General features: G+C 34.0%; 1 protein-coding gene across 1 annotated transcript in view; it reads left to right on the top strand.

The window, feature by feature from the left end:
- Positions 1-25,155, top strand: part of LOC142345898 (uncharacterized) — an 87,558-nt gene that overhangs the window by 6,766 nt on the left and 55,637 nt on the right. The window contains exons 3-5 of the mRNA XM_075398384.1: positions 5,661-5,743; positions 6,120-6,169; positions 16,437-16,634. Coding sequence (XP_075254499.1) covers positions 5,661-5,743; positions 6,120-6,169; positions 16,437-16,634 — 331 coding nt within the window. The remainder of the gene's footprint in view (positions 1-5,660; positions 5,744-6,119; positions 6,170-16,436; positions 16,635-25,155) is intronic.

Below are 25,155 nucleotides of genomic sequence, written 5' to 3'. Positions count from 1 at the left end.
TATAGACTTGGAGTTCGGTCCGGGTCAGCAAAAGTTTTTCAGCTCACAAGTTTCGTGAAAAAACACAATCTCCCAAGATATATCAACAAAAAATCCAAGTCGAAGTGACTTCTTGAACTTGACAACCGTAATCTTATTGAATATCCAAAGGGGACGAAGTTCAATGTATTGCAATATATTTGCTAACTTTTAGCTTAAAAACTGGACATAGACTTAATTAATCTTAAGACTTAACCCCATATTAATTTACTCCGATAATTTCACCATTTTATAATTTCACCAATTTTAATTTCACCCCGATTATTTCACCACTCTATCATTTCACCCCAATTTTAATTCTTAATTGTTCCGACCCCTCTGGAGGGGGGGGGGAGGAACTATATACTCAAATGGGTTTTTTTGTTCAGACAATTTTTGTCGATCGATATATTCATCTTGAAGAGTTAAGACGTATCATTAGAAAGCTCGTCCAGCGTAGAATATGGAATTAAAAAATTTATCTGATTTTCGTTCTTTTTACACGGAGTTATCGAGTTTTAAACATTTTGAGAAAATAGAGTGAATTCCGTTGATTTTATTCACAATTTCCGGAATTTTTCACTAAAATATTGTTAATTGCTCTTGAACGTAGTTCATAGCAATTATTCTAAACGTGTGTGCCTTTTTTATGAAAAGTTTTCGCTTGACGGTTTTGACTTTTCTAGTGACTTTTACGCCCTTGACTTTTTGCGTTTCGCGTTATCTAAGTTTCTCTCTCAATCACAATTTCAAGCAGCTGAACTCAATTGGCGGCAATTCAATACTAAAAGTCAAATGAAAATTGCGCCAAAACTATTGTCATTTTTTACTTTAAATCTTAATAGTGGTATATGTTAACCTCTAATGTGGTTATTTGAAGCCCACTTTAGATTTTCTTAGTCCCATTTAGGCTCCCCCCCCCCCCCCCCCCCCCGACTGAAGCAGGCTGCAATTGATTAGAGCTCCCACTAGTCGTTCAAGAGCAATTCTTCCGACGTTTAGTCGGTTATGTTCAGTTTTGCTAAAACGTATTAAAAATTTTAAAAGTGTTTTGATTTTATTTTTAAAGACAAAAAAATACTGTCGACTGTTTTTATTTAATTTTTTTGTCAAATATTCTGGCTAAATATTTAAAATTTTTCATCAAAAACAGCACGAAATAAGATTAATTAGTCCACTTTGATTAAATTTGCAGAAAGTGCACACCCAAGCACTGCTAACACAACATTTGGAGACGTCAAAACGGGACTATTTTTGTCAATCTCCATTGAGACTGCTCTGTAATTAATACTTGGCCGTTTTTTGCTAACTTTACTTGTTAATTATCAAAAACGCAGCATTTTTTAAATTTTTTAACAAACAAATTATCTATATCTAAAGCATTCGAAAGAAATAGGTGTTCCTAATGGTAGAACAACATTAGCAGGGCTAGTTTTGGACCAATCTTGGACTCTTACAACCCAAAAATAATTCGGATTGTAATCAGTCGGTTTTTTAAAAAATTAAATTAGTAGATCTTTTTTTTATATTAATTAAAGAACAGAACATTTCAAATTGTAAGAGTCCAAGATTGGTCCAAAACTAGCCCTGCTAATGTTGTTCTACCATTAGGAACACCTATTTCTTTCGAATGCTTTAGATATAGATAATTTGTTTGTTAAAATATTTAAAAAATGCTGCGTTTTTGATAATTAACAAGTAAAGTTAGCAAAAAACGGCCAAGTATTAATTACAGAGCAGTCTCAATGAAGATTGACAAAAATAGTCCCGTTTTGACGTCTCCAAATGTTGTGTTAGCAGTGCTTGGGTGTGCACTTTCTGCAAATTTAATCAAAGTGGACTAATTAATCTTATTTCGTGCTGTTTTTGATGAAAAATTTTAAATATTTAGCCAGAATATTTGACAAAAAAATTAAATAAAAACAGTCGACAGTATTTTTTTGTCTTTAAAAATAAAATCAATACACTTTAAAAATTTTTAATACGTTTTAGCAAAACTGAACATAACCGACTAAACGTCGGAAGAATTGCTCTTGAACGACTAGTGGGAGCTCTAATCAATTGCAGCCTGCTTCAGTCGGGGGGGCCTAAATGGGACTAAGAAAATCTAAAGTGGGCTTCAAATAACCACATTAGAGGTTAACATATACCACTATTAAGATTTAAAGTAAAAAATGACAATAGTTTTGGCGCAATTTTGATTTGACTTTTAGTATTGAATTGCCGCCAATTGAGTTCAGCTGCTTGAAATTGTGATTGAGAGAGAAACTTAGATAACGCGAAACGCAAAAAGTTAAGGGCGTAAAAGTCACTAGAAAAGTCAAAACCGTCAAGCGAAAATTTTTCATAAAAAAGGCACACACGTTTAGAATAATTGCTATGAACTACGTTCAAGAGCAATTAACAATATTTTAGTGAAAAATTCCGGAAAATGTGAATAAAATCAGTGCTTTTTCTTTCTAATGATTGGAAATTTAATCTCTACTGTGGCTTTATGCCTTAAATTATAGTTTTCTGGCTTTGACGCTACTAGATTTCCTATTTTTTTTAGGTAATTGCCCATTTTTCACGTTTTCTAGTTTTGTCACATTATTACGTTTTTGATATTCTATATATCTTTGTATTGGCGTTCAAAATCAGGCACAATCGATAATATTAAAATCTTTAAGGATAAAGATTATGGTTTTAATGGCTTCGACACTACCTTCTCGAAGAATTCAATTGCATTTTTTAAATTTGTCTTTAACTGTCGCTTTTGCTTTGTCTTTTTAGTCGAATGAAATTTCGTGTTCAATAACGCAATTTCATTAGATTTTCATGGAAAAATAGATGAGCTGGTTTTCTGATTTTAGTAGATAGCTGATAGTTTTCATGGCTTTGAAAACAATTGTTTTCCAAAATAAAAAAACTGACTTTTTAACTTCGCATTTTTGTTCAATTTATTGTCTGTTTGTTACCTAGTCTCGTTATATACAGGCCAAATATGAAAATAGTGGTGTCAAGGCAAGGTGTAAAAAGGGGATTGATTGGTGTCACATAATCTTATGTTTTTAATGGATGCGTTATGACTTTACTCGCTTCGGCACTGGTTTCTTTACCAAAAAAAAGTAGGATAATTTCTGATTTTTGTCATAATTGACGTTCTTTTTGTAGTCGTGAGACATATTCTGGATAATTGCAGGTCTTAAGGGCTTTTTTGGTAGGATAAACAATTCTATTTAAATATTTCTTCTTATAATTAATGGTTTTCATGACTTTGGAATTTTCCTTTTTCGAAAAAAAATTACTTAAGGTTGCCTTTTTTTCTTTTTTGTCTACTTGTTACCTAATTTTATTAATGATAAGTCTGATAATGCATTATTGGTGTTCAAAAAAGGTGCAATCGAACATATTTTTGGGGGCCAAAGATTGGATTTACGGCTTCCAAAAGCTTATTCTGGCAACTTTTAATCGATTTGTTTAATTGTTGTCTATTTATTCGTTTTTTAACCGCATAAAATTTTCAATACCCACAGTTTTTAAATCTCTTCTATAGAAACATTGGTACTCGTAAACCTATTTTAGTATATTTTTAATGGTTTTCCTTACTTAATTAATTACGAAATTAATTGTTTTTAAAAAAAAATAAGCGAATTTTTCAACTTCACTGTTTTTGTTCTTCATTGTCTATTTGTTATCAAGCCTTATTATGGTTTGGTCCTATAGCTTTTCTGTTGAGTTACAATATATTTTGCTTAGTTTCAGTTTTTTCTGACGCTATTGTGTTTTTGTTATTAAGTTTTGTTTTTTCCAACGGACAAAGTTTTTGATGTAATTAATGTTTGTTGTTGTTGTTCGATTTTGCTGTTTATCTTGACTGGCTTTCTTTAATTATGGCATATCTCATCAATCTGATGCATTATTTTTGACTCCACTGAGTTATTTGCTTTGTAGGCTATCTTTTCGTCCATACACCAATTTTTTTGAAAAATACTTGAATTTTTGGGTTTTTCTTATGCCAAAATTAAGGATGAGCGGGGCCGGAACCTTATGCGCACTCGCACATTACCGAGCCTCCTTGTATACTTGAGTACAAAGTTTGTAGCAATTTAATTAGTGTTCTATTTCATTTGACCCCGATTCATTTAACCCGGCATATCTTTACCCCATATCATTTAACCCCTCTATCATCCCCACGTTAATTGGCAGTTGACACTGCAGGCATGTTTTTCATCATCAAATATATAACATAATCCCATGTTCAGCTGTGATAGTTTTATATCAAGTCCCCCGGGCTGCTGAGGCATGGTCATGGCCCGCTAGGCATGATCAAGCAGAGATTAAAATTGGAATGAAATGATAGAGTGGTTAATAGAGTGGTGAACAAATCGGGATTAAATGGTAGGAGTTTCAAAAATAGGGGTGTGGCTTTTTAATGCGACTTCTTGTTTTTTTTACCGTTTTTTCGTCCAAACTTTAAGACTTTCGATCTACAGAAACCAGATGATCATGTAAAGCCCGGAGGGCATTAAGTGTGTGAGTAGCTCTCTTAGAGCCGCGCTAACCTCTAAGGATGCGATTGACCAAAAGTATTTTGAGGAGACAATTTCATAATGTGAGAGGTTGTTCTTAATCAACTCCCCCAACATCCCGTCCACCCTCCTCCACCTGGCGGTTTGATTATTTGAACCCCCCTCTCGTCAAGAATTCCCAACCCTCCCCTCCAATCGCTTTGTTCCTACGTCCCATCACCTGCCCCCCAACGCCTGACCCACCGAACATCAGCATCCCTAGGCCCCAGCTGGCTCTTACCAAATCCAACTTGTCGGCGGTCATTTGAGAGCAATTCGCGCGATGGAAGTCGGTTATGTTTGATACTACTAATTATTTAAAATAATCATTTGACTATGCGATTCCATGCCTCAGTGACCCGTGGGACCTGATTAAAAATTTTATGTGCGTTTTTGTCGCTCATTATTGCTTAAAAGGTAGACAGCATGTATCATCCTTCATCTTCAGCGATTCTGAAGAACCATCAGTCAAAAGGTGCTTTATCAGTCAAAAGGTGCAAAAGGTAATTAATGATAATTCATGATCCAAATGATAATATGGAAGAAAACAACTGGATAACGCCACATTTCAATCATGGCTAATGAGAAAAAAATCATTACATTTAAGCTACCTAGTTCCATTCAATCAAGTAATTTGTCAATTTAATCCAGCTGCGATAACTGCTTTATCTTAAAAGAGTTGCAAAATTAAGACTTTTTGCAATTTTCCAACTGTGTTTTAAGTCTGCTCCATTGCTGCTTCACTGTGTGCGGAAGTAAAAGAAAAATTTGTTTTCTCCAAACTTATGACTTTTGCAGGAAAGAAGATTTATGACGTTTTCTCGACCCATGAAAATACCAGGCTCGGACCAAAAATTCTTAACCTTTGCTGGAACTCAACTAAGAAGCTCGACTATGTAATTTTGACCAATCTTGACCCCCTCTAATAGACTATTTCGGTCTTTTCATAAGTCTAGTTCTAGTCTAGGGTCTCTGAATTATGAGTTCGCTATGAATATAACTTAGCTATGATACAAGTAGCATTTCCTTCTATGTCTTTGGCGAAGTGTAAAAAAAACCATTAAGTTAAAGTACGTCTGTTCAACTGTTTAGTCGACTGGACAAAGTGCACAACTATGACCTGGTGGCTGGTCTGCACAAGGACTGGAGTCGGAAAAGACTGGGCCAATGCGAGTGTAAGTATCCGCTAAGAACACTACCTCATAATTTAAAGTTATAAAATTACAATTTCTTAGTTGAAAGTGGAAAGAGCTTAAGAAATGAAGCTTTTTTTTCTACAAATTGCGGAAAAACTATTAGTTTTGGAAAAATTTGGATTCGAAAAGTGAAATGAGAAGTTCGATTTTTCATTGGGAAAGTCCATGTCAGTGAAAGGTAACTATTTGAGTCATAAAACATCATTTACAACAGACGCAATTCTAGAATCTCATGAATTTTGTGATGAATGAAGTTCATATTCTATGAGAAGGAAGTTCTATAAGCACAATTTGTGACGACCCGGCATGCCACCGTGTTTGACGAGTAGTTACATAAATCATTGTTGTATTTCAGATAACAAGCTGTTCAATAGGCCAGAACTGAAGAGCTTCTTTCTCAAAGAGGTACGTTTGCCACCTGTTGTCACAAAATTTACCACCAATTGTGTTCCAAAAAATGACGGAAGCCTCTTAAAATTACATAACCAGGGTCGAATTGGTACATTTAAGAGGCGAGTGATTTTACTCTAATTAGTCAACTGCACTTCGTTTTGAAATCTTTTTACATGGGAGAGGGCATTTAAAATTGGATTTAGCTTTGCAGCCTTTGAATAATTTTTACCATATAAGAGAAGTTTCAATGTTTTTCGTATGTACTATGTATATGAAATCCAGGCCATTTGGGGATTAAGGCAATTAAGGGGTAAATGAAAAGATAAGATTAAAGCAATTAAGGCAAATGAAACCGATATTGGTAAGTAATTTCCAATATCATTAAATGAGTCAATTTGAATTTAGCAGAATTACGTTATGCTGTAAAAGGAGGGATAAAAACTGTTTTTGTTGGTATCATGACATATTCTGCGATAGCCTTGAAAAGGAAGTGAGTTCAAGAACACTGAATCACGTTGCGCTGAATAGTGTCTATTGACTGAGACAGGGTTATTTTTGAATAATGGAACCTATCCAGAAGAAAATGGTTTTGAAATTCCGCCTTTAAATTGCAGTGACCCAGAACAGTTAAAAAATTCAGAATGGCCGCTTAAATTTTTTGGAGTTTTAAAACAAATAACCATGAAACGCAAAATTTAAATGATTTTTTTTGGACTAGGGCGGTTTTATTTTTTAATGAATTTCGTTCATTAACAAAAACTTTTCTTGATTCAAAACTCTTGCAGTTATTAAAATTTTAACTGTTTAATGTTTCATATCGGCAAAACTTCTACCAGACTGGTTTGTCTTTTTCCTGAGAAATCTTGAGTTTCTCAGCTGATCTCTTGCTTTCTCGTTTTCAAGCTTAGAAATTGAACTCGATTCGTGGCAATTTGATACTGAAACGTTTCTATTCAAATTATTGTAATGGTCCCGTTATGACACTAAACTCTCGAAATGGAACCCATTATCCGTTTGTTTGAGAGCAATTTTTTGGTTTTAAATGAGTCTGTTATGCTTGTGTGTTTAAACGAAAAATAAAATGCACAAGGGAATTTTTTACCTAAATTTTTGACTTTTTTGCACTTGGCGAAGTAGCACTTGGTTTTTGCACTTGGTGTGTTTAATAGCCGCGAAGCGACTCTTGGTTTTTTTAGTTCGTCGTCAAAATTTTTGTTAGGACCATATGACGTCACAATCACTCCAAATCTGCTTTTTGTTCATTCGTTAATGCAATTCAACTAAATTGCGTGTCACGTCATTTTCACTCTTATTGGAGCGAATATTTACCTCACTCTCAAAAATGACTTCCTCACTCTAAAATTGACTTTTCTTCACTTTTATTCAAAGAGTTAAGGTCAATTGAGTGTGTGTCACTCTAATTGAATGTTATTTGAGAGCAGTGAATAGAAGTAGCATTAGTATAAACAAATTCTTAATAAAAAATATAGCATCTCGGCATTTAATAAAGACAAATTTTTTGGTCTGTTTCTTTTACTATCTATTTGATACTGCAGATCTACAAAGCTATTGCGGCTGTTTTTCGGCAATCTGCCAGCTATGTTTCTTATGAACAATTGTTGCTGTCAGGTTTTATCTACTTTTGGTTTTGGTTTCTCTTCGATATTGATAACTACTTTTTTTCCTTCACACAGATGACTCGCTTAAAAAATTTGTCTGCCTAAGAATTTGTTTTGAACAGCCGCGAAGCGATTTGTGCCTATTAATGTTTTTGCTCTTGTTTTTTAATGCGTTGTCGTCTTCATTTTTGTTATCACCATTTGACCAAGAAGTCAAGAAGCGATTTGTCTGTGACTTCTATCACGCAACAGGTATATTTGCGCGCGTGACGTCGCCTTTTACTGCATTGATTTAGGGTGAGCCGTTTCGCTGTTTTGGGTCATAAGTTTTTGCTCCTATATGAATTAGCTTACTTAGTAAAGATATTATTAATAGCCGCTGTCAGCCTCTCAAACGGCTATTATTTAGGCGCTCTTTTTTAAAATCGCTTTACCTTTTGATCACGTTTTTCGTTTTACATCAGTCGCGATTTTCACATTTGACTTCTGACTGATTTCACTCACTGTTTTAACTGAATGTGTTTTAATTTCTTTCGCGCATTGAATTACGCAATGTAGTGAATATGGTCAATGTTAAAGAGCCAAATCAAAAGAAACAGGATAAACCGATAAAACCCGGTCATTAAGTCATTTTTCAATAGGTTATCAAAGTTAATTAGAGTGATTGATAGCTGATATTAGTATTAAACTTAAAACCCTTCAGTTTAGAAGCTGAAGTAAGCATAGGTTAATAAGTATATGTTAGAGTGTTCTGGAAAGCCTAAGGCAATTAGAGCTCAAAGCCGAGGGCGCTTGCGCCCGAGGCTGAGCTCGAAATGCCGAAGGCTTCCAAGAACTGTAATCTAACTTATTTAGATCCCAATTTTGTTGTTCAAATCTCAAAGATAGAACTCAATTAAAATTTATAGTATTATTGCAATTCTCGTGCAGCGAATCAGTCCAACAATTGAATAATCGTTCAACCCAAATATTTTTTTTCTGAATTCCTTGATATTATTGTAGGACTGAATGAATCGCAGAGATTGAACTCTTCGAGACACCTGTGAAAATTGAGCGAAAAACTGATTAAGTTCAAAGCCTAGTGTGATATGAAAGGTGAAATCTTGAAAAAAAGGGGACGCTTGAAAAAGTATGACATAATGACTTGTTGCTTGATCAACTTTCAAAATTGGTGATCGAGCATAACTTTATTGTTGATTTTCTTTAACAGATTGAGGCCTGGTCTAACTGAAACTGCACTCTGAATTAGAACAATTTTTTTAATTTTAGGAAAAAAAACAATGTCAATTTCATTCTTTATTTTTTTTGTCAATCGCGATGTGCGTCTAGCGCGTCAACGGCGGATATTTTCCGGCAATCTGCCGGCTAGGTTTTACCTATGAAATCTAAGATGGGAATGAAACTATAAATGAACGCCAATAGAGATCTCCCAAGCTTGATAATAAAAGCCTAATTTTGCCTCAAGAGCATTATTGTTTAAAGCTTGATTGAAAAAAGTGTTTTATTTGAAATCGGAATCTGTTTTTAAATACACTTTTTCCGTGGATCTCAACAGTCGAGATCTCCTCTATTTTCCGGTAATCTACCAACTAAGTTTAATTGCTCTCAAACGACATTTGTAGCAACTTTTGAAGTCGTTCTTGTGCATTTGTTGTAACCGTCGTTGTGCATTCTATCGGCCACCGACTTTCCCTGAAAGTTTATCGCTTGGGAAAGGGTTAAGTTGTTGAAAGGGATGAGCTGTTGATGCTAATTCGAAGATCATTGTTCCGACCCCTCTCTGAGGGGGGAGAAACACAAATGGGTTTTTTTGTTCAGTCAATTTTGGCCGATCGATATAATAATCGCAGAGTTGTGATTGGTATCATTAGAAAGCCTGTCCAGCGTAAAATATGGAATTGAAAAAATTGTTTCAATTTTTGCTTTTTACAGGCATTTATAGAGCTCTAAAGTTTGTTAATATTAGACGTAATTCATCTGTTTTTTTCACATTTTTGACCAAATTTTCGTCAATTTTGACCAAATTTCCTTCAATATTGCTAAAATATTTAAAAATAGTTAATTGTAGTGCAACTAATTTTATCTCTAAAGATAGAGGATGGCTGCTGAATTGTTGGATCCGAGTTTCTCTTGGCTAGAATTTTTGCTAAATTTTTTAAAATTCGGACTTTTTTCGTCGTAAAAATGGCTTTTTTAGCCCATATGATCTAAATTTAAGGGAATTACACACCTTTAAATTGCGGTCATATTTTTCCTAATCTCAAAAAAGAGCTAGTTGTACTCCCGCTGGTATTAAGAGTTCTCTGGAATTATATTTTTGCCAATTTTTTGCAAATTTAGAGTCGTTAATTATACAAAATGCACTTTTTATTTTTGACAAACTGAAAAATTGTTTAGAATTGATCTATTTTGCAACCGTTTCATCAATTGAGTGTTTTGTTAGACGCTCAGCAATATCTGGGCTGATCTTGGTCTCATCATGAATCCTTATGATAAAAAAATTTTATATTATAATTTTGCTCTTCAAAACTCAAAGATAGAACTCAATTAAAATTTATAGTATTATTGCAATTCTCGTGCAGCGAATCAGTCCAACAATTGAATAATCGTTCAACCCAAATATTTTTTTTCTGAATTCCTTGATATTATTGTAGGACTGAATGAATCGCAGAGATTGAACTCTTCGAGACACCTGTGAAAATTGAGCGAAAAACTGATTAAGTTCAAAGCCTAGTGTGATATGAAAGGTGAAATCTTGAAAAAAAGGGGACGCTTGAAAAAGTATGACATAATGACTTGTTGCTTGATCAACTTTCAAAATTGGTGATCGAGCATAACTTTATTGTTGATTTTCTTTAACAGATTGAGGCCTGGTCTAACTGAAACTGCACTCTGAATTAGAACAATTTTTTTAATTTTAGGAAAAAAAACAATGTCAATTTCATTCTTTATTTTTTTTGTCAATCGCGATGTGCGTCTAGCGCGTCAACGGCGGATATTTTCCGGCAATCTGCCGGCTAGGTTTTACCTATGAAATCTAAGATGGGAATGAAACTATAAATGAACGCCAATAGAGATCTCCCAAGCTTGATAATAAAAGCCTAATTTTGCCTCAAGAGCATTATTGTTTAAAGCTTGATTGAAAAAAGTGTTTTATTTGAAATCGGAATCTGTTTTTAAATACACTTTTTCCGTGGATCTCAACAGTCGAGATCTCCTCTATTTTCCGGTAATCTACCAACTAAGTTTAATTGCTCTCAAACGACATTTGTAGCAACTTTTGAAGTCGTTCTTGTGCATTTGTTGTAACCGTCGTTGTGCATTCTATCGGCCACCGACTTTCCCTGAAAGTTTATCGCTTGGGAAAGGGTTAAGTTGTTGAAAGGGATGAGCTGTTGATGCTAATTCGAAGATCATTGTTCCGACCCCTCTCTGAGGGGGGAGAAACACAAATGGGTTTTTTTGTTCAGTCAATTTTGGCCGATCGATATAATAATCGCAGAGTTGTGATTGGTATCATTAGAAAGCCTGTCCAGCGTAAAATATGGAATTGAAAAAATTGTTTCAATTTTTGCTTTTTACAGGCATTTATAGAGCTCTAAAGTTTGTTAATATTAGACGTAATTCATCTGTTTTTTTCACATTTTTGACCAAATTTTCGTCAATTTTGACCAAATTTCCTTCAATATTGCTAAAATATTTAAAAATAGTTAATTGTAGTGCAACTAATTTTATCTCTAAAGATAGAGGATGGCTGCTGAATTGTTGGATCCGAGTTTCTCTTGGCTAGAATTTTTGCTAAATTTTTTGAAATTCGGACTTTTTTCGTCGTAAAAATGGCTTTTTTAGCCCATATGATCTAAATTTAAGGGAATTACACACCTTTAAATTGCGGTCATCTTTTTCCTAATCTCAAAAAAGAGCTAGTTGTACTCCCGCTGGTATTAAGAGTTCTCTGGAATTATATTTTTGCCAATTTTTTGCAAATTTAGAGTCGTTAATTATACAAAATGCACTTTTTATTTTTGACAAACTGAAAAATTGTTTAGAATTGATCTATTTTGCAACCGTTTCATCAATTGAGTGTTTTGTTAGACGCTCAGCAATATCTGGGCTGATCTTGGTCTCATCATGAATCCTTATGATAAAAAAATTTTATATTATAATTTTGGTCTTCAAAACTCAAAGATAGAACTCAATTAAAATTTATAGTATTATTGCAATTCTCGTGCAGCGAATCAGTCCAACAATTGAATAATCATTCAACCCAAAAATTTTTTCTGAATTCCTTGATATTATTGTAGGACTGAATGAATCGCAGAGATTGAACTCTTCGAGACACCTGTGAAAATTGAGCGAAAGACTGATTAAGTTCAAAGTCTAGTGTGATATGAAAGGTGAAATCTTGAAAAAAAAGGGGACGCTTGAAAAAGTATGACATAATGACTTGTTGCTTGATCAACTTTCAAAATTGGTGATCGAGCATAACTTTATTGTTGATTTTCTTTAACAGATTGAGGCCTGGTCTAACTGAAACTGCACTCTGAATTAGAACAATTTTTTTAATTTTAGGAAAAAAAAACAATGTCAATTTCATTCTTTATTTTTTTTGTCAATCGCGATGTGCGTCTAGCGCGTCAACGGCGGATATTTTCCGGCAATCTGCCGGCTAGGTTTTACCTATGAAATCTAAGATGGGAATGAAACTATAAATGAACGCCAATAGAGATCTCCCAAGCTTGATAATAAAAGCCTAATTTTGCTTCAAGAGCATTATTGTTTAAAGCTTGATTGAAAAATGTGTTTTATTTGAAATCGGAATCTGTTTTGAAGTACACTTTTTCCATGGATCTCAACAGTTGAGATCTCCTCTATTTTCCGGTAATCTACCAACTAAGTTTAATTGCTCTCAAACGACATTTGTAGCAACTTTTGAAGTCGTTCTTGTGCATTTGTTGTAACCGTCGTTGTGCATTCTATCGGCCAACGACTTTCCTTGAAAGTTTATTGCTTGGGAAAGGGATAAGCTGTTGAAATGGATGAGCTGTTGATGCTAATTCGAAGATCATTGTTCCGACCCAAGATCATTGTTCCGGGGGGAGAAACTACATACACAAATGGGTTTTTTTATTCAGTCAATTTTGGCCGATCGATATAATAATCGCAGAGTTGTGAGTGGTATCATTAGAAAACCTGTCCAGCATAAAATATGGAATTGAAAAAAATTTTTCAAATTTTGCTTTTTACAGGCAGTTATAGAGCTCTAAAGTTTGTTAATATTAGACGTAATTCATCAGTTTTTTTTTCACATTTTTGTTCAAATTTTCGTCAATTTTGACCAAATTTCCTTTAATACTGCTAAAATATTTTTAAACAATTAATTGTAGTGCAATTAATTTTATCTCTAAAGATAGAAGATGGCTGCTGAATTGTTGGATCCGAGTTTTTCTTGGCTAGAATTTATGCTAAATTTTTCCAAATTCAGACTTTTTTCGTCGTAAAAATGGCTCTTTTAGCCCATATGCTCTGAATTTAAGGGAAGTACACACCTTTAAACTGCGTCCATATTCTTTCCAATCTCAAAAAAGAGCTAGTTGTACTCCCGCTGGTATTAAGAGTCCTCTGGAATTATAATTTTGCCAATTTTTTTGCAAATTTAGAGTCGATAATTATACAAAATGCACTTTTTGTTTTTGACAAACTGAAGATATGTATAGAATTGATCTATTTTGCAAACGTTTTTATCAATTGAGTGTTTTGTTAGACGCTCAGCAATATCTGGGCTGATCTTGATCCCACCATGAGTCCTTATGATAAAAAATTTTTATATTATAATTCGGCACGACCTTTTTTTTTTCAAAAAGTTTCCGCTATGTAAATGTTTTTGTAAAATACGGACACATTTTTTAAGTAGGGCTCAATTAATGACAGATACTGTTTGCAAAAAGCGTAACTCAATGAGATTTTATTCTGGTTTTGGAATTAAGCTCACTATTTTTATGGCTCTGATCAATTGTTTTCGTAAAAATTTTATGGACTTCTTGCGTTTTGTTTTTGTTTCTCTTGATGTTTGTAGTTCAATGACTTAGCGTCCCCAATCATAGATCCAGTTATTTTTGATAAGATATTGAAGAGTCTAAACCTTTTTTTCAGTTGTTATCTAATGTCTGTTAAGACTTTGAGTAAAATTTTTTTCGATAATATATCGTTGAATTGTTCAACTTTGCCCCTTTTTCTTCTTATTTCTCTCATTTTCGGGCGCAGTCTCAGTAGAAACAGGCGGAAACGGACTTCCTTTGGTGTATAATTTAATGTCGGTAACGATTTCATATTCAACTAAAGGTTTCTTTAGTTTGGTACTACGCGTTTTCTATTTTTCTTTTATTTTTTATCATAATTGCATGTTTTATGAGTTCATTTTGTTTCCATGTCAAAATGTCACATTATTGACAACTCCAATTAAAGAAACGCATTGCAGCGAAAAAGCACAACGCTGGAAAAAGTCGTATCTGAATATGTAAATTGTTTTTGTTGAATTGCTTTTTACATTTTTTTTATTGACAACTCCAATTAAAGAAAGGAATTGCAAAGAAAATGCACAACGTTGGAAAAAGGCGTATCTGAATACGTTAAATGTTTATGTTGAATTGCTTTTTGGGCTGTGACACTGTTCAAATTTGGGCTGTCGCAAAAGTTTTTGGGTTTTGATTTTGCCTAAGTTTGTCTTTCTTTTCGTTGTTGTACGCCATATACCCGATAACGATAGTTTTTAATTGCTTCCCTAAGACGTATAACATAATCGAGTTAGATGTTTCAATTTATAGCTGTTTGTTTTAACGAATTTCAAATTAAATTAATAAAAAAATTGTTTCATCTGTCTCTTTTTTGCTTTTATTTTCGACACCATGTGACTCAATCTCACTCATTGGGAGTCTCAATTGCTTTTGTTGATTCGAACATTTTTTCCGCGCTTGGCTGTGCTTTGTGACTGATTGCTTCGACCATATAGTTTCATAAAAAACTGTTCGTACTGTTCATTTTTTTGGGTTTCTTTTGTTGGCATGTCTGATTAGTCCTTTTATAAGGAAGACTCGTTGGTATTAAGATGAAGGGAAAATGACAATTTAAAGTTCTTACAGGTAACATCTTATCATTATAGTGCCTAAAACAATGTCATGTTGTAAAATTGTTTAAAGCTTTGGCTTCTTTTTGATTTTGTTTTTTTTTTGTGTGGGCTCGTTACTTTGTCTCATTATTAACCGGTCCAATTGGCCTCCTAATTTGTTGAAATTCGAACCGGAGCTTTTTGTTGTAATCCTAAGTCTCTTGTGACATTTGAAAACATCTGTTTTCTGAAATAATTTTGGTTTTTTGAGCTTTGTTTTTTTTAAATAGCTTTTCGATCGATTTGTAGATCAGTCTCTGTAAACACAGGTCGCAACCCGTTTCCAGTGAGCTACATCTCTTAACGGTTTTAGCTTCAAACATTTGTTTCTCGGCTTTGTTACTATTGTAACCACATGATTTCATAAGTTGTTAGATTTTTATTTATTTGTACATTTCAAAGGAGCTTTGTTTTTTTTTAAAAAAACAATAACAATAACCGTTGGTCCCATTGGCTTTGAATTTTTGCGCCATCGAACATTGCATAATGACATATCTGAATTGCTTCCTATGTAGATTTAAATTGTGCATTTTAGTATTTTAGTGAACATTTTAGTGGTTTCAGTTGATATCTAACGACAATAATAACTAAAATTAAGTAATTTCAAAAATGTAAAAAAAATTTTGAACTTCGCACCTATTTGCTCTTTTTTGTCTACCTGTTACCAGTCGCATTGGGGATAGGTCCCATATCTTTTCTAATAAAGTGCCGGTTAAATTGTTTTGGTTTTTATCTGATGCGATTTTGTTTTTTTTAATGATTTTTTTATTTTAGATTTGGTTGTATTTTATTATAGATTTTATTAGAGTTTTGGTCGTAAATGATGTTTGTTGTTTGATTTTTATTATTGCCCTTTCTAGTAGTCCTATTATCAACAACTTTCATCGGCCCTCTAGCGTGGCATTATCGTATTCATTGGTTGTTTATTGAACCATGTGTATCTTTTTGAAAGTTTTCCATCTCTTCATCATTTGGTAGCCAATTAAGTCAATAATGTGGAAGAGCGGGCTCGGAACATTATGTGCGTACGCACATAACCGAGCCTCCTTGTTTCTCTTATAGTCTTACAAGACTTATCACTGTTGAATCCAGAAGACCTACCACCATCCACCCTTACGCAGCTGGTCCCCCCACTCAGATTGTCTTAATCTCCTACGAAGAACTGATGCCAGTTCATTTGTTTTTAGTCCATTCAACACTTAGATAAAGTTAATGAACTTGTTATTTGTTTATCACTTTGTAGCATAATTCCGTTAATATAAGTTATTCTAAGTGTTGTCAACGTGTCTTTTTTATATCAAATTAAGCCGGTTAGTTCTTCAATCATAAAGATAGGTTAAAAAGAATGTCGCGACAAAATCAGTTGTCCTTATAGTTAATTGAGAGGTTCTGAAATTGGTCTATTTTGATTATGCGTTCGAGTATTCTGCAAATTGAATTGAGCTTCTACCATTCATTGCTTTTATTGTTGATGTCCTGCCTGGTATTATTATAGAACCTCACACTGTTCCACTACTCAGATGATCCTCAAGTGCCTACACTGTCCCAGAAGTGGGGAGGTGGCAGACGAGGACAGCGGATTATAGGGAGAGAGAGGAACAGGAACTACAGGACTGCTCAGGGAAAAGATCAGGAAGAACAGGAGTCTGTGGGGGGTGCATCCGACTCCAACTTATCACAGCACACAGAAGAGGTGAGCTGTTTTAATGAAACTGCATTACCTGATCCATTACAGGACTTGCAACATAAAGACGAATTATAATATAATAAATAAAAAAGCAAGTGATTTAAGTTATTAATAGCCGCCCTCATCTTCTCAGCCGGCTATTATAGCGCTCCTATTTTTTTTACAATTCAAAGAATTTGAATTGTAGTGGGGCGCTGTCTTTTTTTTAAGATCTGTTCACACATTTTCATGATTTGTGAAGTCAAATTGGAGTGGTGATTTTGGTCACGCCGAAACAGGAAGTGGAGCGAAAAAGCGAGTGCTTTTGCGGCGTGAAATTTTTTCGCTCTAAATTTAAAGTAGAGTGAGAAAACGGTGTTTGAACAAAAATTCGCTTTCTCGCTAGTGGTTTTTTGTTCACATGCGGCAATTTCACTTTGATTTTTACTGTTTTTTCGAGTTTTTGAATCGGATTTTTTTCTAAATGGTTTTCCCAGTCCATTCATAGTCCGTTCAAGGTCTAGTTTTCTGTTTAGTCAATGAAAATTCTTTGAATTGTGCGTCAGGACTTGTCCTGCTATGTTTTTTTAATTCAAAGAATTTGAATTGTATTGGGGGCGCTGTTTTTTTTTATCTGTTCACACATTTTCATGATTTTTGAAGTCAAATTGGAGTAGTGATTTTGGTCACGCTGAAACAGGAAGTGGAGCGAAAAAGCGAGTGGTTTTGCGGCGTGAAATTTTTTCGCTCTAATTTTAAAGTAGAGTGAGATAACGGCGTTTGAACAAACTTTCGCTTTCTCGCTTGTGCTTTTTTGTTCACATGCGGCAATTTCACTTTAATTTTTACTGTTTTTTCGATTTTCTTGATTGGATTTTTTTCTAAGTGGTTTTCCAAATCCATTCATAGTCCATTCTAGGTCTATTTTTGTGTTTTAGTCAATGAAAATTCTTTGAATTGTACTTCAGGACATGTCCTGCTATGTTTTTTACAATTCAAAGAATTTGAATTGTATTGGGGCGCTGTCTTTTTTTTTAAGATCTGTTCACACATTTTCATGATTTTTGAAGTCAAATTGGAGTAGTGATTTTGGTCACGCCGAAACAGGAAATGGAGCGAAAAAGCGAGTGGGCTTGCGGCGTGAATTTTTTTCGCTCTAATGTTAAAGTAGAGTGAGAAAACGGCGTTTGAACAAAAATTCGGTTTCTCGGTAGTGGTTTTTTGTTCACATGCGGCAATTTCACTCTGATTTTTACTGTTTTTTCGATTTTTTGGATCGGATTTTTTTTCTAAATGGTTTTCCCAATCTTTTCACAGCTCATTCAAGGCCTAGATTTTTGTTTGAATTAAAATTTTCTTTCTCGCTAGTGGTTTTTTGTTCACATGCGGAATTTTGACATTGATTTTCTGTTTTTTTTCTGGTTTTTTATCTGATTTTTTTTTAAATGGTTTTCTCAGTTCACTCATAGTCCATTCTAGGTCTAGTTTTTCTGTTTAATCAATGAAGATTCTTTGAATTGTACGTCAGGACTTGTCCTGCTATGTTTTTTTACTTCGTCGAACAAAAAAAGGTTTCGCTTTACCTCATTTTGCCGCTTTTTCAACATTTTACGTAATATCTTTTTGACTTCTCTAGGCTAGTTTCTCTCTTCTCGCATTCTGATAAAAGTGATTTTGAACATCAGTTGCTCAGCAAAGCAACTCAAAATGAACAGAGTCAGTATAAAAAAGTGAAGTCAGAAATAGAAACGGGATAAACCCATAAAGCCCAATTTAAGATGCCCGCTATTTGAACGTCGTCCCTATAAATCTTAGCTCCCATCTCTATTTCTTATTGGTATTGACAGTAGCCCCTGTATCCTCTCTCTAAGAAACAGAAGTATGTTCAACTACGATGTGTCATCAAAATAAATCGGACTTAAAAAATGTTTTTGTACAATTTTTTTTTAATATCTTCTATTCTTTCAATCCCAATCATGCTTATTGGAATCCACGGCGGTTATTTTCCGGCAATCTGCCGGGTATGTTTGTAGCTGGGAAGCTGTACTCTGAGCACAGCTGTATTGCGCTGTTCCTATTATTTTTGCAACCATAAGCACTTGAATTGTATTGTTGCGTTGTCGTTTTACGACTCGAAGAGGATTATTGGTGGAGCGTCTTTTTTAGAGTGTATTAAATTAAGAAGTAACGGTCAATTTGGTAGTGAAGATTTAGCTAAATGAAATATTTGTTTCAGTCCGCAGCTGTTGTTTTCTGTGAATTTTACCCTACTTGTTTCAAAAAAGTGTTTCCATGATTTTCAGTTTTTTTTCTGAAAAATTTTGTGTATTTTTGTTGCTTTATTATTTAGCCTCATTAATGACAGGTTGCAACGGTTGCTAATGAGAAATAGTTGAAAAATCTAATTAGTCCTTCGAGTTTAAAGGAGTCGTTTTTATGATTTCCACAACTTCTTTTCAAGGAATAAAAATTGATTTATTCATTAATGCATGTTTTTATTGTTAAATGCTCTATCAAATTTTGTTGTAATTACATTAGTACTGTGGTCGTATCTATGCGATTTTTCGTTAATGCTAGCATCCGTAAGCCGCAAGTTGCTGTTGCCGCTCGCCGCGGTTGTTTGAGAGCAATTCACCCAATGATGTATGTTTTGTATGTTTTCGGATATGTTTCAATGTTTTTATCGCTTAGTCTCAAAATGAACGGTTCTTATTGGCCTTCCGCTGTGGCGTAATTTCGGTCATTTTTTACTTCAAGTTCAGCTAACATTTTCATTGACTGGGATACTTTTGTTTTCTGAATGTTGAGTCATACTTCTTAATTTTAATATCCCCTTTGCGGCCATTAGAATTGCCATTAGAAGGTGTTTTATGACTTATCATTTTAAAAAATATACAGTAGTTGAAGTTTTTGGCATGAAGTTATTAGGTCCTCATGCTTTGACATCACTAATTGTCAAAGATATTCCAATTTTTAGTTCTTTAGTTTTTGCCTCTTTTTGATTTGTTTGTCAGTGATTCCCACAAGGTAGTCGTTCTAAGGAAACGTAGATTCATTTTTGTAAACATATGTTATCTGTCTTATTTCGATGTTGCTTTAAAAATGTTGATCATCAGATTTGGAGTGAAATAAATATATTGGACTACTTTTTAGGACTTGTCCTGCCATGTTTGTTTATTTTTTGTATCTTTCTATCACGTTTTTTTGTTTTTACATAATCCCAACTTTCGCGTTTGGCACTTGAATTACGCCACTTGTTGTTTTAGCTGAATGGAATTTAGAATTCTTTCAAATATATTTAGCAATTTAGTTGTTACGTTCAAGGTGAAAAGGTCAAAATTGAAATAAACAGGATAAAGCGATAATACCTGGTCGTTAAATCTTATTTCATTAGGTTATCAAATTTCAGCAGAACTATTAATAGCTGGTAACAGTTTTAAGCTGAATAGCCCTCAGATTTGAAAATGATTTGTATAACTTTCAGAATCTAACTTAACTTTGCTTCAAATAGAACCCTTAAGACAACTTTGAGTTTTTTTGCAGAGTATTTCCTTCTGCTTTTTGGACGTGTTTAATTTTTTCAGCAATTTAGTTTCAGAATTAAAGTTGTGATTTTAAGCACGCTGTTCTAGTAAAGGAAGCGAAACATTTTTGAGTGGACTTAGAAATTGGTGTTTGATTATACGTTCTGTAACTGAAAGAAATATTTTTTACGTGCTGCAGCTTGACTTATATTTTTTTCTGATTATCTCAACCATGTCCTCAAAAAATCTTTTTAGTTTTGCCCGTTTTGTAGTTTTAGAAACTCTTTTTAGTCTCCATTTTTGACGGATCTCATTTGTTCATCCAGTGGCTTAAAAGAAAAAATGTAATGCAGTTTTTGTAGTTCTTTTTGTTTTGTCACAGTGTCTCATTAATGGCCGTTCTCATCCTTTGCTACGGAAGCAAAAATGAATCTAAGTAATTATTGGAGTCCCTAAATAATATTTTTTTGACTTTGAAGCTATATAACTTCAAAAACCTATAAGTGGTTTTCTGAAATTTGTTGTGTCATTGTTTCGTTGTCATATCACACAATCTGAATTATTATCAATATAAACTATTACCTCCAAAGAGGTTTCAATTAAACGAATAAATTGTTTCAATTTAAGTCTTGAGCTTCATTGTTTTAATTAAAATATTTTAATGTCATCGAGCACAAGTATCATCGGTTGCATAAAACGCTAAATTAGTTATCGTTAACGTCGTCAAGTCGTAGCAGTTGTTATTAAGAACTTGTTTAATGAGACTACCTGTTTTTGAAAACAATTACTGAATTTTCGAGTCAAGCGAGTTTTCTTTTTTTTTGGACTTATAGTTTACTCCCTTATAGTTTCTTTTGGGCTCTGTTTAAAGATTTTGATATGTACTATCATGTTTAATAGCTGCCGTCAGCATCTCAACGGCCATTATTTAGGCGCTCTTCTTTTTACAAATTAAAGAAATTGAATTGTTTTGAAGCACTCTCTTATTTTACGATCTGATCACACATTTGCATGAAATTGGATTAGTGATTTTGCTCAAGCCGAAACAGGAAGTGGAGCAAAAAAATGAGTGGTTTTCTGGCGTGAAATTTTGTTGCTCTATTTTAAAAATAGATTGAAAAACCGGTGTTTGAACAAAAATTCGCTTTCTCGCTAATGATTTTTTGTTCACATACAGTAATTTCACTTTGATTTTTTTTTCTGTTTTTTCGATTTTCGGGATCGGTTTTTTTTAAAATGGTTTTCCCAATCCATTCATTGTTCTATCACTAGTTTTTTGTTTGAACCAAATTTCACTTTCTCGCTAGTGGTTTTTTGCTCAAATGCGGCGTTTTGACCTTGATTATTAGTTTTTTTTTTCAATTTTTTTTATCTGATTTTTTTAAATCGTTTTTCCAATTCACTCATAGTCAATTTTAGGTCTAGTCTATGTTCATTTATTGACAATTTTTTGAATTGTACGTCAGGACTTGTCCTGCTAGGTTTTTTAAATTCGCTTTACCTTTTGATCATGTTTTTTGTTTTACAAAAGTCACGCTTTTCACGTTTGACTTCTGATTTACTTCACTCACTGTTTCAACTGAAGTTGTTTCATTTTCTTTTACGCATTAATTTACGCAATGTAGTGAACAAGGTCGATGACAAAAGATCATAATCAAAAGGGATGTGATAAACTGATAAAGCCCGGTCATTAAATCATAGTGCAATGGGTTATCAAAGTTCATTAGAGTGCTTGCTAGCTGACATTGGTATTAAGCGTATTAGCTTTCAGATTAGAAGCCGAATTAAGTATAGTTTTTGAATCTAACTGAATTTTTCTGCTATTTTCAAGTTTGTTTAAAAAATATTTCTCGTTTCTCCGGCCGCAGGGAGGAATGAGCAACCTCCTCTGGGGTTTGATAATAGGTTACTGCCTAAGTGCTGGGGTTAATTGCGTGGTTTACTACATTTTACTATCACGAATTTTTCCAATTATTTGACAAAATTAGTTTTTTTCTATATTTTCTCTTTTTTTTCAAGTTCCGAGTTCAATGAAGTAGTAATAGAGTGAGTGATAGTCCCCGGGGGGGACATTTATTAAGATTGGTTATAGCGGCCTTTTCCAAGAAATGGGGTCCCCACCCCCTTTTTAGGATTTGCATGTTTTAAGATTAGGTATAGCGGTCTCAATGTATTAAGATTAGGTATAGGTTGCATGTATTAAGATTAGGAATAGAATCTCCATGTATTAAGATTAGGAATAGAATCTGCATGTATTAGGATTAGGAATAGAATCTCCATGTATTAAGATTAGGAATAGGATCTCAATGTATTAAGATTAGGAATAGAATATCCATGTATTAAGATTGTGTATAGCCGCCATGTATTAAGATTAGTCATAGCGGTCGACATGTATTAAGATTAGTTATAGCGGTCGACATGTATTAAGATTAGTTATAGCGGTCGACATGTATTAAGATTAGTTATAGCGGCCAACATGTATTAAGATTAGTTATAGCGGTCGACATGTATTAAGATTAGTTATAGCGGTCGACATGTATTAAGATTAGTTATAGCGGTCGACATGTATTAAGATTAGTTATAGCGGTCGACATGTATTAAGATTAGTTATAGCGGTCGACATGTATTAAGATTAGTTATATTGGTCGACATGTATGAAGATTAGTTATAGCGGTCGACATGTTGTAAGATTATTTATATCCGCTGACATATATTAAGATTAGGGGTATTTTTTGAAAAAGTGTTGAGATTTTTGTACATTTTTACGCCGTTTTCTCAATAATTTCTAAATACTCTCTTCTGATTGGTTAAAAATGACAGCTTTTTTAAAAAAAATTGAATTGAAAAAGTTATAAATAACAGACATAGTATGAATTATGCACATCAAAATACAAAATCACTCGAACATTTACATTAAATTGGTATAAAGTTTAAAGCATAATTATAAAAATTCACAAAGACAAAACAATAAAAAATCACACATTAGAGAAGAATAAAAGTTATTATAAAAGATCTACAATTTGAGGGTTTCGGTATGGATACCGTCAGCTACAACTACTCGCTTGGGATAGAAATAGGATAGCCCTTTCTTTGTCTGTTCATATGTAGCAACACAATGATTTATTGTTCTGAAACCTCTCTTTGTCGAAGTAAGGTTGATAATTTCATCCATCACTCGTCGATATTTTTTTATTGGTCCATCTCCAGTCTCTTCCAGAGTTCTTTTGTTCAGGCCTTTGCTACTGAATTTGTACTTGTCCGACTTAGCATCGTAGCAACAATAGGTTTTACTGCAGAGACAAATCATTTCGGTGCATCTGAATTCTTCCTTGAAAAGACCTGGCTCCCGTTTATCATACTTCTTATGCTTAGAACAACATGTTCTAGGGAAAAAGTTGTGTGAGGCATCTGCTCTGAAGGAATCATCACAGTCCTTTTCTCGCAAAGTCTCCCATTCTTCCTTTTTAGCAGGTCGAATACAATCATACAAGTTCTCGTGCGCTAGGGCTAAATAAAGAGAATCTGTATCCATCTCTAACTCTTCGAATTTATCCACATCGCAAAATCTGTCGAAGAAGTTATAGTAGAGCTCCAACATACGTAATTTAGCGTACTGAAGTATGAAGAATCCAACTATTATAGGTTCTCGATGCTCAATTTTCGATTTTGCAAACTCAACTTCGTAAATTTCTTTTGACACACTGTTCAGACGCTTAAACACTTTCCCATTGATTGCATTGTGCGTCTTCTCATCATTCAGGTACTTGGTCTCTGTGTGTCTACTTCTGTCCATAATTTGATACCCATAAGAGCTGTTACCCAACAATTTCATTGTCTCAGCCACAACGCTAGAGTCAGTATTTTCATCACCCGCTCTTCTAGCATCTACCACTGACTGAACAAAATTGTTGAAGCATTTTTTGGGTGTGTATTGTACAAATCTATCTTTGTACATTTCAGACCAAGCCTGAGATAAAAGTTGAGTAAAGGTGTAATGATTGTCCCGTTTTCCAACTTGAAGCTCGAAATCAACATTCGTTGAGGTTGTTTGAGTAGGTTGTTTTCAATTGCATACTCTCTCATATTTTCTCCAATATCGGCTCGACTGACATTAAAAATCTTAAAAATAGGAGGGAAATTAGAGAATTTGTACTTTAATCCGTCTAGAACTTCGAGATCGCACTGTACATATCCAAATATTTTCCCATCTCTTATTTTCGCTAAAAGAGACTCTTGCTTCATAGGTAGTTTGAAGGGAAAGTTCTTCCTCACGTAATTTCTAACATTTTCCTCTTCTTTAACACGTTCCCACCATTTACACTCCCAGACTTCAACAATATTGTATCCTTTGTTTCTCAAATAATCTCTTCTCAGTTCATCGTGTTCTCTTTTTCTAATTCCTCTCTGCATTTCCTCCTCCGAGAGGCTTGCTTGAGCTTCTTGACATGGGCAGAAATGGAAATAACAACCCATAGCTTCGAATACTGTGTCACAATGAGCACAAAACCCGTCCATGCTAAAACAGTCAATCTTTTTCTGTTTCCCGGTCGTATAATAGGTTTCAATTATGCATTCTGGGCGTTGTGATTGGAGATAGCATGACCATGTTCTCAAATCTTCGAAATTTATTGGTTCGAGCTTTGAATTTTTGAGAATTTGTGTCGAGTTCCCACCGTGTGTAAATTCTTGTTGGCATTTCTTGACACATTGAAAAGGGGTAGAGTTGACTAGCATCAATACCCACGATAGATTTACAAATATTTTCTGAATTCTTGATAAAGGTTTGATCAACTACTGCCTTTCTTGTGAACACAATAGAAGGTCCATCAGTCATGTCCTCGCGTATTTTATCATGTAAATCCTTGTCACTTTCAACAAATGGGAAAAATTTGTGGTTTGTTGACTGGTGAAGACAAATGTTTGCTAAATTGGGAAGTGTACATCCAAGTTTTAACATATCGATTCCTTTGTTGTGATAAAATTCCATCATTTTTTGCATGGCTTCTAGTGTTGGAACATCCTTG

Source organism: Convolutriloba macropyga, chromosome 1 (genome assembly GCF_964194025.1).
Source record: "Convolutriloba macropyga chromosome 1, txConMacr16.3, whole genome shotgun sequence".
NCBI classification, from domain to species: Eukaryota; Metazoa; Xenacoelomorpha; order Acoela; family Convolutidae; genus Convolutriloba; species Convolutriloba macropyga.
This window is presented reverse-complemented; position numbering and strand designations above follow the sequence as displayed.